General features: G+C 58.6%; 1 protein-coding gene across 3 annotated transcripts in view; it reads right to left on the reverse strand.

Annotated features, from left to right (window-relative positions):
• BEGAIN (brain enriched guanylate kinase associated) overlaps window positions 1-18370 on the reverse strand; it is a 50170-nt gene extending 31800 nt beyond the window's left edge. For 2 of the 3 annotated variants that reach the window (XM_030929750.1, XM_030929747.1), the window contains exon 1: window positions 18253-18370. In XM_030929750.1, coding sequence (XP_030785610.1) covers window positions 18253-18294 — 42 coding nt within the window. In that variant the 5' untranslated portion in view covers window positions 18295-18370. Of the gene's footprint in view, window positions 1-263; window positions 381-18252 lie in introns of those variants that run through there. The other variant, XM_030929749.1, reaches the window with a different exon arrangement.
• Between the last annotated feature and the right edge of the window lie 201 nt (window positions 18371-18571).

Here is an 18571-nt window from a genome sequence, read left to right on the forward strand (position 1 = left end):
GGGGGAGGCAGCCGGACAAGGCGCTCCACTGCCCTTCAGCACCCGCGGGCTGCGGAGCGGCTGGGGTGGGGGAAGGAATTTCAGGGGAAGGGATCCCCAAGGCGCCTGGATGGCGGTTCCCCTCCCCAGACGCTCTAAAAGTTGTCCAAGACCACGAGCCTGGACCCCTCCATAATCCCTTCTCCTGCAAGACAAGGAGTTTGCCGGGAAGACTTTACCGCCGGCCAACGCGACCCCCACACCGCTCTCTTCCCCAGGCCCACCTTTCCGGGTCCCCATGCTAGGTCCCAGCATACAGCAGGCGCTCAATAAACACGGACAGTGCATGCCTGGATCTCAGGGCACTGAAGCCTGTCTTTCCCGGCCCTTTCCCCTCCTGGCTGTGAGCTCCCGGGCAGGAGCCCTGTGTTCTCACCAGGACACCCCCAGCACCCAGCAGGCTTGGCCTGCGCTGAGCCAGCGCAGGGTGGGAGGAGCCGTCCACTCAGAGGGTCAGACCTGAACCAGGATCAAACCAAACCCAAGAAATCCAAGTGTTCCTCCATCCACCAACAACACCCACTCATTCACTGGCTCTGGGCTAAGTTCTCCAGCAGAGAGGGGACAGCAGATGAAGCAGAGAAGGGACAGCAGAGGAAGCAAGCTCTGCTCTCCAGGGGCTAATGAGGAAGACCCCCACCCCCTCCTCTGGTCCTGGGAGGCCACCCTCAGCAGAATGGCCACGATAGTCATAACAATAACGTCTACCGCCCCTTACACATCACAGCGCTCCTCACCACAGCTCTACTGTGAAAGCCCGGGACCTCCCATGGAGGAGCAAAGCTCCAAGAGAGAAGAGGCTTGCTGGAGATCCCACAGGTGAAGGGGCCCAGCTGCACCTGGACCCCACTGCTCGGGAGACTTTCCCACCCAAAGGCTGTCTCTGGTTGCCTCAATCACTCACGGCGAATGACCTGCCAGGGAGTTTGTCTATAATTAATATGAATGCATTAAAATTTAATTTAAAAAATCTAGCATTAATTATTTATATTGAATGTTTCAGCCCTTCTAAAAGGCCTGTATGGGAATTCCCCCCATGCCTAGAAAGGAACTGGGGGGAAAGGTGGGGGAGGTTGCTGAGCTGCCCTGGTTAAGTGGTGGGGGCTGGGCAGGGCAAGAGACAGCAGGGAACAGGCAGCCCCTGCACTTCAAGCCTATTCCGGAGGCTGAAGCCTGGCTTTGATGCTACTGTGGCTCAAATCCTCCTCTGACCCATTGCCTTCGGGGCAACCACGGCCTTCGGGACAACTACTGCCCTCGCCCTTGGAGGCTGTGTCCCCGATGCGGCTCTCTGTGGGAACTCAGTGGAGTCACTGAGTTCACCACCACACCTGACGGGACAGGACTCTGTGTCCCAGCTCTGTGTCCCTGGACCAGCCCAGCATCTGGCAGGGGCGGGGGGACTAAAAAGCGGATTGTGCTTGACGCTCTCCATGCAGGAGTGACGCAGGCATCTTTGTGGGTGGCTAGGGAGGAGACACCAGGGAAACTTCCCCAGCCGACGTGCTGTGCCCTCGGAGACAGTCTCCCACGAGGCTTCTGCACCGGACCAGCACCCCGGGTGCAAGTTTTGATTCAGCCGTTCATTGACCACAGGACTGGATGATTTTCTGTGAGGCCCTTGCTATGGGTGAGCAAACCGAGGCCAGTGCATGAAGTGGCTTGCTCAAGTCCCCTGAGGTTAGTCAAGGCCTGCCTGATGGGCTGGAGCACCGTGGTGCTGCCTGGGTCTTGGGCCAGTGGGTGGGGACCATGAGGATGAGGAGTCTGTGGCGTGTCCAGGGTTCCTACTGTGAACTGAGGGGGCAGGATCTCCCTCAGGGAGACTGGGAACACAAGGTGCACACTGGGTGCTCTCGGGGGACAGTCCTCAGGGCACAGTACTTCCCCACCTCTGGGCACTGTCCCGCCACACTCATACCCACTGCCTCTTCCTGCAACACACCTCTCCCCAATGTCTGCCTTAAGTCCCTACCTCTTTCTGGTGGTCCAGCCCAGCAGTCACCTTTATCTCCTGACCCGTCACAGAAGCCCTGCCTGTTGGCCACTGGCCCCTGCTCTCTCCTCACTCCCACCTGTGGACGTCTGGGTCCTGATGATGTGCCCATCCCTGCATGGGCTGAGCCCTGTGGAGCTCCTGGCTGCCTCCCTCCCACCTCCTACTTCCTTTTCTTACCAGCGTCGGGAGGGCTGCCTAGGTCAGAAACATGCCCGTCCACCCTTTCCTCCGCTGCTCTGTTCCCAGGGTGGCCTTGGGCCCAGTCACAGAAATCAGTTCCACTGAAGTGTCCAGGAGCTCTGCTGGGTGAGTCTCATCAGCTGTGCATTTGCAGTTTATAGGCAGGAGCCTGGGGATTTGGGGCCAGGGCCCTCGCCATCCTCCCTGCAGCACCTGGGCACAGAGACTGGCACACAGTAGGGCCTCCCCAGACAAGGTTGAGGAGGTGACTCTGTGCCACCTGTCAGGCCTCCATGAGGGGTTTCTCAATACTGACCTGGCCCTGCCTAACCCTGCGACGCCCATGCCCAGCAGCCTTCCCTCGCTAGGCACGCACTGGCCACACTGGCTGCCTTGCTGGCCCCAGGCTCACCAGGCCCATCCCCGTCTTAGGGCCTTTGCACTAGTTCCTTGCATCTGGAATGCTCTGCCCTGACTGCACGGCTGGGGCCTGTCTTCCCTGACTACCCGTCTAAAGCATCGGTGGCGCCCTGACAGCAGAGTTCCTCCATTCTGCCGCTGCATCTCCCTGTGTCCAGGGCCTGGCGTGGAGGCCCTGTGGCGAGCAGGTGCTGTTGGCCTGAACGAATGCAGTGCGTCTTAATCCCCAGCCAGAGGCACCTGCTCCCCAGCCCTGGACAGCATCCTTCCTGCTCTCACGGCAGGGTCCTCGTCATTCTCACACCATCCGCGTCCCTTCTTCAAGCCTGCCTTTGTGCCGGAGGGCATGGAGCCCCTTGGTACCTGGCATAGTATCTTCGCAGAGCTCTGCCCTGGGAAACCCCTTTGTGGACGAGGGTCAGTCCTGCTGTGGCCCCCATAGTGGAGCACATAAATCCTCTGCCGGACCCTCTGGCCTCATTGCACGGCTGCCCACTACCCCCTAAATCTGGCTGATTTGTGACACCATGAAGAGGAGAGTGAGCCCACCTCTGCAGGGGGCCTGCCAGGTGCTGAGGGCCATACTAAGGACAGAGGCCTGGGTTCCTGTCCCAGTTCTGCCTCCGACTCAGGCCAGCCCTACCCTCCCTCAGGGCATGGGGCTGGCCTCTCCGACCCCAACCCCAGTGCTTGGCCCCCCGGGACTCCTTACACACATGCCATGCTGGGCTCTAGCTTCCTGAGTTTCCCCTGAATCTTGTTGCCCCTACCCCTCCTTGAGGGAAGGAAATGAGCCTAACATGTGGAGGGCAGAGATGAGGCCTTGGGGGCGGGGCCTCCTCCACAGCTGTGGGACCTTGGGCAGGGCTCTCAACCTCTCTGATCCTCAGTTACTCATCTAGGAAGGAAAGATGGAAAATCCTTCACTGGGAGCAACAAGGTGGCTGTGTGTAAGGGACCATCCTGGGGACAGGGCTGGGAAAGGGGTGCGGCTGTTCTGAAGAGTCAGCCTTCTAACTGATCACTTGGGGTGGACAGCTTTCTAAGATGTTTTACATGGTACCCTGGCTTGTGACATTCATTTGGCAACATTTACTGTGGGCAGAGCCCTGTTCTGGGGGATTCAGCACTGGTCAAACGATGAAATTCTCTGCCGTCACTGTGCTGATATTCTCATGCAGGGAGACAGACCTCAAGAAGGAATCAGTAAACCATCCCTCCCACCCTGTGCGTTCGATGGGGATATGTGTACAGAGAAGGATGGGAGGCAGGGTGGGGCAGGGAAGGGGTGCAGTGATGAACACGGAGGTCCAGATGAAGTGAGCTGAGCCCAGGAGCAGATGAATCCCAGGGGATCACTGGAGGAGGGGCGGGTGAGTCCTGGGACAGCAGGGCGGTGGGTGGGGGCGGGGAGTGGAGGTGGTGGGGCAGGGAGCTTCCGGAGGAGGGGCGGGTGAGTCCCCAGGGAACCACCAGAGGAGGGGCGGGTGAGTCCTGGGAGGTCGCTGGAGAAGCAGCCCTGGGGCTGTGTCTGGTGAGTTTGGGAAGCATCCCAGTCACCAGTGGGAAGGAGCGGTTGGGGTGCGGGGCCTTGTGTGCCCTCATCAGGACCTTGGCTTTTGCCATGAGATGGATGGGAGTCCCTGGAGGGATGAACGGAGGCGTCTCCTTCACACTGCTGTGTGGAGATGGGCAAATGCAGGACCCCAGGGCGTCCAGCCAGGCCCACAGGGCCTGGGGTGGAGGTGGGAGGGATTCTTGGATTCCCAGGCAGTCTAGAAGCAGACACGAAAGGAAGAGAACCCCTGAGGTGACAGAAGCATTGTGACCTGAGCAGCTGGAGACAGGCGGGGGAACATGGGGAATTCAGGTCTGGTGGTGCCCCTTGGCCATCCCAGGGAGACACCAAGGGCTGGGAAATGGGCTTGGAGTTCAGGGGAGGCTCCAGGAGACGTGAACCTAAAAGTAGTCAGATCAGAGTGACACTGGGGAGGCCACCGGGGCAGCCACGGTGGAAAGGGACAGAGGCTGGGATGGAGCCTGGGACTCTGCCACTGTCCAGGGTCAGGAGGCAAGCAGGACTAACCAAGGAGACTGGGAAGGGGCAGGTGGGAGATGGGATGAGAGTCTGCAGTAAGGGTGGGGTGGTCCTTCCGGGGCTGTCTCAAAGAGGAGAGCGGATCATCAGTGTCACGGGCTGACCCACAGGTAGGATAAGGACGGAGAGCTGCCTGGGTCTTGTGAATCCCAGGCCTCCTCAAGGGCCTCGCTGGCGCTGGGCGCACGGTGGGTCTCCCCAGAGCCTCTGCTGCAGTCCCAAATGAGCCGCGGGCTTTCCTGGCCTTATCCGATCAATGGGAGAGGGAAGAGCGCTTGCCTAGGGTTATCCAGCAAGTTGAGGATCTGAACCCGGGCCCTGGCTTGGGGTTGCCCCACATGGGGCCAAGAATGTCCGTCCCCTGGGGAATCCGGGCACCTGGCTTCAGCTGCAGAGGTGACCCTGTCGCACCCGAGCCCTGGGTCTTGTCTAGGCTCTGTGTGACTTCACACAGGGCCTCCCTTTACCCAGCTGTGCCCTGGTGCCGCTGGGCTAGGCTGGTGACAGCGAACTGGCCTCCCAGAGCTAAATCTGGCCCACCGGCATGTTGTATTTGGCGTCCACAAGGCTTTTTTTTTTTTTTTTTTAACATTCGAGCCAACATTTAAAAATTGGGAGTTTACATTTTAAAATCCGTATTTTTGGCTTCTACTGAAAATTTTGGAAGATCTGGCAACGTCGGCCCACATTCCCACATGGCAACAGTCAGCGGGGCTGGGAAGCAGCTGCCCCCTCTCCAGGCACCTCGGGGGTCCCCATTCAAGAGAGGCGCCATCCACATCTGAGCTTTCCCTATCATCTGGAGGCTGAGGCCAGGAGGGCAGAACGGCTTATTCAGGGTCACTCAGCCGGAAAGCCTCTCAGACAGGATCCAACTGCAGCCTTGGGGACTGGCATTGGGGGTGTTGTCACGACCCCACCCAGGGCTATGCCCCTGGCCCTGTGCTTCCTGCTCCTTCTTGACTTTTGTTCTCAGATAAACATTGGATTGAGTCATTCACACTAGTATAAATGAGGCTCAGTCCCAAGTCTGTGATAACCGGAGGTCCCAGAGACCTTCTACAGCAGCCTCCTCAACGAAGAGGAGGACGAGAGACTCACCCACGGCCACTCAGCCAGGCAGGACAGCACACGACAGGACTGAAACCCAGAGCTCTCCTGGGGCAGCGGCTTCCTCCCAGAAGTGATTCATGTTGGAGCCCCAGGCATGGTCTCTCAAGAAAGGGTTTGCAGGTTGGTGACTGGAAGCCAGGGATCTGCCTTGCTTCCCCAGAGCTACCCCCTCCAGAAAGCATTCTGGGGACACAGGCTTGTCCAGGCCAGGAAGGTACAAGGCACATAATGGATACTCAAATCAACAGACAAGCCCCTGTGAAGGGCTGGCATCACTATCTATATCACCACTATCATCCCGGCAGCTGAATCCCTACCTTGTGCCAGGGTCCCTCCTCAGTTATCTCTAAGGTCCCCATGGAGACACTGGGGGGAGTGTGACTTCAGCCAGGGCACAGACCAACCAGGACTCTGCTGGACTCAGCTTTCCGGGCCTCAGTGCCTGCTTTATGGAACAAGCCTGACCCTACGATCACTTTCACGGGCTTGCTGTGTTTGATTTGAGGCTGGAGCTGGGGGGTTCAGAGTTGGCGCCCATCATGAGATACGATCCTGGGGGACTGGTGGGAGAATGTGGGGTGCAGCAGGAGTTAGGCCTGGAGACCGGGGCCTCCGAGGCCAAGTAGGGTCCAGCCCCTCCTGCTGAGGCTGATGCCACCTCTCGCTTCAAGGAGTCAAGCTGGGCTCCTGGGTGGGGCCACCCTGGCCAGGCCCCAGGGTGCAGCCTCGCCCCCTGAACATACTGTTGGGCCCCAACAGGCCCTGAGGCCCCGAGAGATATGTGCAAGAAGCCCTGGGATGGAATCCTCCAGGGCCCAGGCGGCACCAAGACTCCCCTGGGGCTCAGCAGTCCCCAGAGGGCGGTCTGCATGGTAAGCGGAGCCAAGAGCAGCAGAGAAGAGGGGCTCCCAGCTCACCACCCCCTGGAGGAGCAGACGGGGACACAATGCTTATTAGGTGCCTGTGACCATGACTGACTTTTCACTGCTGGGGAAACTGAGGCACAATGAGGCGGGGTGACCGGGCCGGAGTCACACAGAAGGCCACGGACCCTCGAGAGGCACTTCCGCCCAGAGCCGCCTGGCCCCAGCTGGCCATGCAGACCTACAGGGAAAGGGCTGGCAGGGCTTCAGATCACCAGAACTTCCCACCCACCGGCCTGTCCCTGGCCATCCCCGGACAGAGCAGGTGACCTGAGGGCCAGCAGCACACAGGTGGCAGAGGTGCAGAGGTGGAGGGCAAAGTGCCTGGGCCCAACCCGGCTCCTCCACCTCCCTCTTCCTTTGTGCACTGGGGACATAATGATGGCGCTGACCTCCTGGAGTTGCACCCAAGCTGGGGGTCAGAAGCTGAGAACACTAGTCAACGCTCCGCGAGTATCAGTCACCGCACTCACCCGCAGTGTGTCGCCAGAACAGACCCCCTCCCAGCAGGAAAGCCTTCCTGGGAGGCTACAGGTTGATATCCCACAAACCCAGCCCACGGCCTCCGCCTCCATCCTGTGTTGGGAGAAGGTGGAACTGGGGCACCAGCAACATCCAGGCAGCCCAGGGGTCCTCCCTGGCCCACGGGACACAGATGGTGTAGGGCATGGAAGGTCAGCACCAAGGTGGGGGTGCCAGTCCCTGAGTGAGGTCCCACCTGCCCGATGCTCTGCACAGCTCCGTCCCTAGGACAGCTAAGGAAATCTCACCACATCTTTTGTCCATCTGCCTGAGGTCAGAGTGCATATGTGGATGGGGTACGAGGAAAGAGCTCTACAGCCCAAGCCAGGACTCCCTGTGTCACCTGGGGCAAGCGGCAGCCCCTCACAACCTCAGTTTCCAACTCCATGTAATGGGGACAGCTATGAAAGCTCACCTCCCTGCCTGACAAGCCTGTGGGACAGCCTACCTCATGTGGGGTTGTCTCAGGCTCAAAAATGTAAAAGGATAATCACAGGAAAGCCCGAGGTAAACCACCAAGGCTCTGCCGCAGTGGGGAGGGGATTATTATAATTGCTATCATTACTGTTCACGCATGTGCATTCCATACAGAAATAGTCTGCCTGCCCCAAAGTCAGAAATTTCACCTTAGAGATTCATTCCTTTGGCAATTAAGACCTTTCCTATTACAGATATTATAAAAGGGGTGTGGGGAGGGAACTTGGAGCAGGTCAGACAGGACCTGTGGAGAAACGGCACATGAGGAGGGAAGAGACCTCTGGGGTTGAGACTCACCCGACCTGGAGGCCTCCAAGGGGAGGCAGCTCGCCCTCCGCGCTTGCCACTGCCCAAGCAAGGTCCACTAGTTCCCACGGCCTGGCCTGGTCCCACTCTGCTTGCAGCCTCAGCGGCTGCCTCTGAAGAAAGCTGGGAGCTCAGGGCTGGGTCCTTCTCCCCTGGGGCTGCAGCTCCTGCAAGGGCCTCCTGGGCCAGGCCTTGGCCTCGATCCACTGAGGAGGGCTCTGGGCTGCGGCCTCTGGGCACCCTGAAGGCCTCCAGGGTCCCAGGGTCCAGAACCCGCACAGTGACCTCATCCAGGAACCTGGAGAAGGGCAGTCTGGCCTCCCGCCGGCGGCCCAGGCGTGCGAGGGAGCCTGTGACAGCCCGGCTGCCTGTGTTCAGGGACTCTGGGGAGGACGGCCGGACTGGCGACACCTGGGCCGTCTCCTGGATGGGCCGAGCTGCCCAGCTGGGGCAAGATGATTTGCCCTCAGGATTTCGACCTTGGCTGGGGCTTGGCATGTGGCTTCGAAGGTCCTGTCTGTGTGCTTCCTTGATGGGGGCTGCTGCCCTGGGCTCCAGGAGGGAGCTGTAGCCGCCTTGCCTGGGACAGGCAGGGTTAGAGCCCCGTACCTGGGAGCTGGCCCCTGAGAACATCCTCCTGAGTCAGTCCAAGGTCTGGGCTCCCCAAGAGCGCTGTGACCCACTCCTCTCCTCCCATGGGGCTGGGATCCCTGTGCCCTCTTGGGGGCTGTGCCTCCCGTCCTCACAGACCAGGGCAACCAGCCAGATGCCCGCCTGCCCATTGATCCAGTGGCAGGGCCTCACGGCCTCCCACCCCCAAATCGATTCTCACTAAATGGAAGCTGAGCTTCAGGGCTTAGAAAGTGCTAGAGAGGAGAAGGTCATGTCCTGGGCTCTGCCTGGAGAGGTAGCCCGCCCTGAGTGAGCTCCTATGGTACACAGGGCCCTGGGCTGGGCCTCCCTCTCTCCTACTCTGACATCTCCTCTGCCAGGTGCAGTCCAGGGTGCAGGGGCATAGAGGACAGGCAGTGGACAGATGGCCACGATGGTCACCATGACAGTGTGAGCACTGGGCCTGAAGCAGGGCAAACTGGAACTGCAGCAAACCAGCAAATGGGAGGGGTCAGCAGAGGCCGCGGGCAGCCCACTGTCCTCCCTTGCATCCTTATTACAGAGCCTTCATTCTCTTTTGAGATACAGGGTAGTTAGCTAAAAGACCACCTTTCCTGGGCTCCTACGCAGCCAGGCCAGGAGGTCACCAATGAACTATAAACAGAAGTTGGGTGTGACTGCTGGCAGAGCTCTGTGAAAAAGATCAGACAGCCAGCCTGTGTCCTTTTCCCATTCCCCATCCTCCTGCTTCTTCTCTAGAACATGGAAGTGGCTGGAGCTGTGGCAGCCATTTTGCACCATGAGACAAACTTGTGGCAAAAGCCATGTATAAAAGGTGGAGGAGCAGAAAGACAAAAGGAATCTGGATCTCCCATGACCACTGAATCATCACACCAGCCCTGCATCATCTGCGTCTGGTACTTTTTTTTTTTTTTTTTAGACAGAGTTTCACTCTTGTTGCTCAGGCTGGAGTACAATGGCTTGATCTCAGCTCACTGCAACTTCTGCCTCCCAGATTCAAGCAATTCTCCTGCCTCAGCCTCCAAAGTAGCTGAGACTACAGGTCCCTGCTACCATGCCTGGCTAATTTTTGTATTTTTTGGTAGAGACAGTTTCACCATGTTGGTCAGGCTAGTCTCGAACTCCTGACCTCAGGTGATCCGCCTGCCTTGGCCTCCCGAAGTGCTGGGATTACAGGCATCAGCCACTGTGCCTGGCCTTCCTCTGGTACTTCTTTAACTTGAAAGAAAAATAACCCCTTGTCTTTAAGCTATGGTTAGTCCATCTCTGTTGGTAGCAGCTGTGTGCAATTCTCCAATGATATACAGGGTTAGGGTGAGAAAACGCGGTTGCTAACGCTATAAGCAAGAGCCTTTGGCACATGGAGGCCTGGGGTGTAGTTAGGTGGGAGTGGGGTAGGGGAGATACACTTAGAGAAGGGCTAGAGCCAGACCTGGACCCTCCATCCTTTGTGTGAAGGGAGACACACCTGCCGTTGCACCCCACGCAGAGATCCTTCCTAGGATGCGGCTTTGGGGTGCTAGAGTGAAGGAAGGCTCTCCAGGGGTGGCAGCCCAGGCCCTTGGCCTGGCATGCATTACCACCATCCCTGGCCTGGCCTCTGGTGTTGCTTGGAGCGAGGCTGAGGCCCTGTGTGGCATGCTCATAGCTGTATACCCGGGCCCTGTATGGATGCCTCCATCGGGTGCTGGGGACCCCTGCTTTTCTGAGTTCAGCTGGATGCCTCTCTGGATGCCCAAGGCACCCCTGACTGAGTCTGCAAAACTCAATGCATGGCCTCACCATGGCCTCAGCCACCCAAGACAGGAACAGGGGCTCCTTCGACTCTTTCCTCCCCCTCTTCCCTGTCCCCATCCCTGGCCGCTGGGCCCTGGAGATTCAGCCTTTCTCAGGCCTGGCCACCTCCCTGCATCCTCACCATCACTTTGCAAGTACCACACACAACCATGTCTCACTTGGACACCTGCGAGCATCCCTTCCTGCGGCTCCTGAGTCAATGCAGATCCAGCCCGGCCCATCCCACAAACATGGCCAGTATGACCTTTTAAAATCACAGACCAGGCCGGGCGCAGTGGCTCACGCCTGTAATCCCAGCACTTTGGGAAGCTGAGGCAGGCAGATCACCTGACATCAGGAGTTTGAGACCAGCCTAACCAACATGGTGAAATCCCATCTCTACTAAAAATACAAAAATTAGCCGGGTGTGGTGGTGCCCACCTGTAGTCCTAGCTATTTGGGAGGCTGAAGCAGAAGAATCACTTGAACCCGGGAGGCAGAGGTTGCAGTGAGCTGAGATCACACCACTGCACTCCAGCCTGGGTGACAGGGCAAGACTCCATCTAAAAATTAGATACAGAAGGCCGGGCGTGGTGTCTCAAGCCTATAATCCCAGCACTTTGGGAGGCCGAGACCGGCGGATCACGAGGTAAGGAGATCGAGACCATCCTGGCTAACACGGTGAAACCCCGTCTCTACTAAAAAATACAAAAAACTAGCCGGGCGAGGTGGCGGGCGCCTGTAGTCCCAGCTACTCGGGAGGCTGAGGCAGGAGAATGGCGTAAACCCAGGAGACGGAGCTTGCAGTGAGCTGAGATCCGGCCACTGCACTCCAGCCTGAGCGACAGAGCGAGACTCCGTCTCAAAAAAAAAAAAAAAAAAAAAAAATAGATACAGAAATAAATAAATAATAAATAAAACCACAGGCCAGGTGACTAGACAACATCACACCTTCATACACACTGCAAGGCCCTGACAGCTGCTGGTGTCTTCTCTCTCTCTGCTACCCTCCCGCCCTGTGCTCCCCACTGCCAAGGAACGTCTCTCAGGTTCCTGAATGTGCTAAGCTCTATCTGACCTCAGGGTCTTTGCGCTTGCTTTCCCTCTGCCAGAAACACTCCCACTCTCTCCCTTCCCTCCTTCCCATCATCTAATTCCCAGCTGACCTTCAGGTTCCCAGTTTCACAGCCTGTCCCCCTCTGTCCCTCAGATTAGATCAAGCACCCCTGCAGCAGCCCCTTATAGCCCTGGTCCCGAAATGTAATTAATGTTTGCAATTATTTATTATCTGTGTGTGTGTCCCCCCACAGAATGGAAGTTCCACTGTATCCCAGCTCTTTGCATAGGGCCTGGCACATAGTAGGTGCTCAATACATAGTTCTTGAATGACTGACTGAATAAACGGCATAGCAGGTTCAGGCTGTCAGTTCACAAACATCCCCAGCCTGGTGTGGGCCTACTCTGACCGGAAACAGGATGAGAATATAGGGGAGGGATCTCAGGCTCTTGGGAGGCCACAGTATCCTCCTCCCACCCCGTGGTCCCCAACAGTCGCCCCTCTACACCTGAACAGCCCTTCCCCAGCAGCAGTCATTCAGCCCCTGCCCTATCACCAGTGGGAAAGAAACTTCAAGGCTGGCAGATCCAAGTTCAAATCCCTTCTCCAACACTCCAACAGGCCCATGGGCAAGTCACATCCCCTCCTCATCTGTCAGGTGGGCATGGGACAGTACTCAGCCCACGGCAGTGCTGGGAAGTGGCGCCAGCAAGGGACTTCAGGACTCATGAGCACTGGGGCTCTGATGTGTCCATTTCACTAGCATGCATGGTTTGAGGAGTGTTCTGGGGGCCCTGGCCAACCAGTCCTCTGAGCTGCTTCCAGAGTTTCAGGCTGCATCAGGCAAGTTTCCGTTGTCATAACAACCTGCTGGCTCTCAGGCGCCTGGGCCTGAGGCTCTGAGGATGCTGCCGGCTGCCACGGGCTCAAGGCCTGGGCCGGTTCACCTACCAGCAGCCTGGATGACCTCTCCTGGAGGGGCTTCCAGCTCCTGGCACTGCAGCCCCTGCCTCTTGACTCATCTGATTCAGTCCTGCTTCCTAAGCCCCTCCCGCGTGCCAAGCTCCGTGCTGGGCATGCGTCATCACCTCAAATCCCCACCTGCCCCTGTGCAGCACGATGGCCAAAGGCTCTATTTTCTGCTAAAAGGAGCAGAGTCTCAGAAAGGTGCAGTGACCTGTCAGAGGTCACATGGCTTGGGCATGGCAGGCCCAGGACGGAACCCCAAAGGTCAGGCACTCACACACGCTTCCTCTCCAGATGCCCAAGCCCCTCTCCTGCTGCCTGGCACACACTGCCCCTGTGGTCGGAAAGCTGGCTCCTGCCAGCTCCGAGAGAAGGGGCATGAGGCTGCCCACTGCCTGCTGGGACTGGAGCAGGAAGACCAGGCCACAGGATGTCGGGGGGACCCTGCCGTGTGGGCAGGCACGCCAGGCTTCTGCTAACAGTGCCAAACATCACCTCGCTTCATTGTTACAGCAGGCCTGCAAGCTAGGAACAGCTACCCCGCTTCATGGAGGAGGAAACTGGGCTCTGAGGGGCCTCAGGTAAACCCCCATGGTGCGGGCATGCACCAGGGGCTGCAGCATAGGCCAGCAGGGGTGTGGTCACTTTCACTAACCTTCCCCTGGTCCCAGCACAGAAGTTTCTTTTTTTTTTTTTTTTTGAGACGAGTCTCGCTCTGCTGCCAGGCTGGAGTGCAGTGGTGCGATCTCGGCTCACTGCAACCTCTGACTCCCTGGTTTAAGTGATTCTCCTGCCTCAGCCTCCCAAGTAGGTGGGATTACAGACATGTGCCACCACACCCAGCTAATTTTTGTGTTTTTAGTAGAGACGGGGTTTCTTCATGTTGGCCAGGATGGTCTTGATCTCCTGACGTTGTGATCGGCCCAGCTCAGCCTCCCAAAGTGCTGGGATTACAGGCGTGAGCCACCGCGCCTGGTCGGAAGTTTCTATTATTATCCCCCTTTTGCAGTTGAGGACACTGAGACTCTGGGAATCTGCACACTTGTGCTCCTAATCACTTGCCCTGCTGGCCCTGGATTTTCCACGCTGGCCTGAGAATCCCCAAGGACAGCCATGGTCTTGATGTCTCCAAGTCCCCAGCACCCAAGCACAGGCTGTGCCATCGGCACATGAATTCTGCCCCAGCTCTCCTTCCTCAGACAGGACATGTACACAGCTGTCCAGGCCTTCCAGGGAGATCCCTGAGCACAAACGCCCCTGCAGGAACCCCGGCTGGCCGCTGACCTTTAGAAGAGGCCTCACTGCTGCTTCCTCATTCCCTGAGTGTGTCTTCCAGGGCAACGCGGGCCTGGAAAGGCCGAATGGCTGTTAGTTTGGGTTGGCTTTTCTCCCACCAAATACTCAAGGTGGAGTCAAGTCTCCATGTCCGATCAGTCCTCTCCTGACCCTGCGCCTGCCTAGTATATGTCTCTGAAGCAGAGGGACATGGGGGTCTGTGAGCAAAACACTGGCATCGGGGAAATCAAGGCACAAGTGACCTGAAGCTCCACCCATTCAGCCAACCATCCTCCACTATCCACCTGTGACCGCTCACCCACTTACAGGTGCCATCCACGCACCAACACATCCCTCTATGTCTGTGTCCATCACCCGCTGACAGGCACTCATCTGCCCACTGGTCCTCTCACTCCCGTCTCCATCCATCCGCCCGCCCATCCCTCCATATGTCTGTCCATTCCTCTGTTACTTGTGTCTCGTATCCATGCATCTATCCATTGCTTTGTATCCATTTGTGCACTGAGCTGCCTTCTCAGGCCTCTATCCACATATCCGCCAATATACTCTCGTCACCTATCCATGGGCTCTTCCAGTGTACATTCATCCCTCTATTCATCATTCGTGGACATGTATTCAAGTATTCATCCACCCATCCCAGCATCCAGGCACTACCTGTATCCATTTATGTATCCATCCCTTCACCCATCCATCCAAATATCCTCCCATCCATTCATCTACCAATCTTGCCTTGTGTATCAGAAGTCTCCCCCTCCCCACCCATGTATCATCCATTGATATTTTGTTCTATCAATCCAGTCCTGTATCCATATCAACTTTTCCATCTGTCCACCCATCCATCCCTATCTTGCTACTTACATCCATCAACCTCTCCTCCCATCTATCTTTCCCTCTAGCTTTCTTTTTTTCCTTTTTTTTTTTTTTCTTTGAGATGGAATCTCACTCTGTTGCCCAGGGGCTGGAGTGCAATGGCATGATCTCAGCTCACTGCAACCTCACCTCTGCCTCCTTGATTCAAGCAATTCTCCTGTCTCAGTCTCCCAAATGGCTGGAACTACAGGTGCACACCACCACACACAGCTAATTTTTTTGTATTTTTAGTAGAGATGGGGTTTCACCATATTGGTCAGGCTGGTCTTGAACTCCTGACCTCAGGTGGTCCACTCACCTCAGCCTCCCAAAGTGCTGGGATTACAGGCGTGAGCTGCTGCACCCGGCCTATCCCTCTAGCTTTCTACCCATCCATCCGCTGCTCTATGCTGCTAGTGCTTCCCTTCCATACAGCATCATCCACCTATGCGTCCCCTTCATTATGTCCGCGTTGCTTCTCCACCTCATACACCTCTTAATCCCAGCATGCACCTGCTGCGGGATGACCAGGTTTCCAAGTCTGGCTTCCCTAGGCAAAGCCCAGGCCTGACTCATCTCCATCCCTGACTTGGGTTCAGGGATTGCCGATTGAACCAACGATTACAATTCCCCTACTTGGCTCAGAGCTGGGCGCTGGCTGATCCCCACCTCAGGCAGACCCCAGAGGTTGTTGTACTGTCCTACAGACTCATGGCCTGCTGAGGCAAGGGCCACTTTTGAATTCCCTTCCTAGCTAGAGGGGAGAGAAGAGCCCCAGCATCTCCGGACTCCTGCCACACTGGCCAGGGTCCATGTCTCCCATCAGACTGTGGACTCATGGAGGGCAAGGTCTGTGTCAGACTCACCTAAGTGAGCCCAGTGAGCAGAGAAGAGTGGGTGCTTAGGGTCAGCATGTTAGGTGAGTGTAGAATTCATCCACTTATTCATCATTCATTCATTCACTCCTATAATGATTAAAGCAATAGAGATACCTCTGGCCAGCTTCTCCCACCACAGGCTACAATCTGGTGCCGCTCTTAGGACACAGTAGTCACTCCCCTGACTGTAATGGGTGTTAAGATTCTGATACGGAGCCCTAGAGAGGAGACGGTGAGTCAGCGGCAGAGGAAGAACCAGAACCTAGGGCTGCAGACCTCCGTCCAGGCCTCTCCACTAAGGCTAGTGACCAGCTCTGCGGCAGGAGGGGGAGCCGGGAGAGAACCCTGAGGGGTGATTTTAGACCAACATGGCAAGTCCTAGGGTCACCTTCCGATCTGTCCCAGGGACCCTTACCTCCCTTGGGGGAGCAGCCACACCTCCCCACCACCATGGCCTCCACACTCCAGCAGGGCACAGCCTTTCTAAGTCTTGAGACTTGAACACTCTACACTCTCCCCATCACTTTCAGGCCTTGGGCCAGGCTCTGGTAACACGCCTTGACCCCTTCATCTGTTCAGCAACTACTCAGCCCTTGGGCCCCACCTCCTCTGACCCTGTAATGATTTGTGGACTGTGTCCAGTAGTCATGGACTCATGGGCTGCAGTCAGTCCCTCCCATCCCTCCCTTCCATCCATCCATCCATCCCTCCCTCCCTCCCTTCCATCCATCCATCCCTCCCTCCCTCCCATCCATCCCTCCCTCTCATCCATCCATCCATCCCTCCCATCCATCCATCCATCCATCCATCCATTCATCCCTCCCTCCCATCCATCCATCCCTCCCTCCTCTCATCCAACCATTCATCCATCCCTTCCATCCATCCGTCCGTCCATCCATCCATCCATCCATCCATCCATCCACATCCATCCATCCATCCATCCACCCATCCACCCATCCACTCTTCAACATCAGGAGTGCCTGCAGGAGTAGGGAAGCTCCTTCAAAGTGTTGCCGTGGAGATGATGCGTGGAAATGCTGATCCAGGGCCCAGCACATAGCAGGCGTTCCATAAATGGCAGCTATGTGGGCCAGACCCTGTGCCCTAGTCTTGAGAGAGTGGATGGAAGATCATCCAGATTGCTTAGGGCTCATTTCCTCTCCCCAGCCCTGGGCTCTGACAGGTGTCCCCCGACTCCACTCCAGCCCATGGAAAACTCATCCTCCAAGCTGAGGACCTAGGCAGCCCTCCTCCTCACTCAGCTCCCAGGTGCGAACAGTTCCAGGTTTTGACGACAAACGGAACGCGGAGCGTAGGAATCTATAAATATGAGACAAAAGCTGGGGAGGGCCCTGGGCAGCAGCGCAGCCGCCCATCGCCCCGAGCCCGCGTTCCGAGCCCAGGCAGAGTCGCATCTGCCACGGTGCTTGCTTTTCCAAGCCGCCCTGATTATAGTGAGAGTCGGGAAAATTAAGGGTTTGCAGGATGCTGCTGGGGCCCTTGTTGCTGTCTCCCCGCCCTGCGTGTCACAGATGCCAGGCAGAGCCACCCCCAACGGCCACTTGCCTCAGCTGGCAAGACCAAGCCCAGCCTGGCAGGGCTGCACACCGCAGTTTGTTAGGGGCTTTTGCCCACAGTCCTCGTGGGAGCCTGGCCCTGGGAGTGGTGGGGGTCACTGCTGCTCTTGACAGGCAGAGGAACTGGGGCCCAGAGAAGGAAAAGGACCTGTCTATGGCCTCCAGAGAGCCAGAGCACTGGGGCCTCCGACGGAGCGTGGCCGTGGAGACCCCGCCCCACCCATACCCCCAGGACTGGACCCCCAATGTGCACTGGCCCGACCTTGGCCATGCGGACTCTGCACGTGCAATGCTCCCTATCCATCCGGCCCCGCTCCCGGGTGCCCACTCTGCTCCCATTCTGCCGGCTCAGGAGACTCCAGCGCGTCGCCCACGCTGTTCCTGCCCTGAGGAACCACATTGGGGATGGGGTGGGGCACAGATGAGGAAGGAAACACCTCTAAACCAAGCAGGAAGCGGAAACGCTGGGGCAGAAATTCCCATCCAACGTGCTGGGGCTCAGGGAGGGTGAGCGCGCTGGCTGAGCCGCTCTGGGCAAGGCCCTGGCCTCCCTGAGCCTCAGTTTCCTCGCCTGTAAAGGGGCAGGAGGATAGTACCTGCCGCGAGGCACTGAATGGGATGGTGGTGTCCGAGGCTCGTGCGCGCCCACGCGCTGCAAACGCTCAATGAGGCGGCCCCGGGTCCAGCCTCCTTCCGGCTCCCGGGCCTTTCTCCGGCCTCCGGAGCAGGGGCTGGCCCTGCCCCCTGACGCAGGCGGGTCCAGGCCTGCCGGCACCCTCGCCACCTGCCTGGGACAGCGGGGCGTCCCCAGTCCTCCAGCCGCGCCCTGGGTCCCCAGCCCCTCCCTTCCTCCCCCCGCAGGGGCGCGCGTGTCAGGGCGCAAGGACCCCGCGTTCGGACCCGGGCGCTCTCCGCGGCGCGCGGAGGCCGGGCATCCCCGCCCCACCCGAGAGTGCCCAGTTCCAGGAGACCCGGCCCGCTCCTCCTGGGCCAGTGAAGCCGTCACGGCGGGGGCGCCGCGCGGAGGGGAGCAGGGCGGGGGGCCGGCCACCTCCAGCGCCGAGCAGGGACCGCCCCAGGCGTGGGTGGCGTCCGCCCCGCCTCCGCGCCCGCGCCCTGCCCTCCCGGCTCGCAGGTACTCACCGCCCGGCGCAGCCGGCCCGGCCGGCGACCGCCTGTCCACATGGCCCCGGGGCAGCCGCGCTGCTCACAGCCGCCGCCGCGCTCGGGTCCCGCCGCCGCGGCCGCTACCGCCGCCCCCTCCCCTCCGAGGCCGAGCGCGCCGGGAGCCGGCGCGGCCGGGGCTCCCCCACCCCGCCCGGCTTCCCGCAGGGAGCGCCCGCCCCCCGCCCCCAGCCCGGCTCCCCGCCAGCCCCGGCCCCGCGCAGCCGCGGCTGAGCCCGCACTTCCCCCCCGCAGCGCTTGGCCAGGGCGCACGTGGTGGGCGCAGGGCCGGGCAGGG

This window comes from Rhinopithecus roxellana, chromosome 5, assembly GCF_007565055.1.
Source record: "Rhinopithecus roxellana isolate Shanxi Qingling chromosome 5, ASM756505v1, whole genome shotgun sequence".
NCBI lineage: Eukaryota > Metazoa > Chordata > Mammalia > Primates > Cercopithecidae > Rhinopithecus > Rhinopithecus roxellana.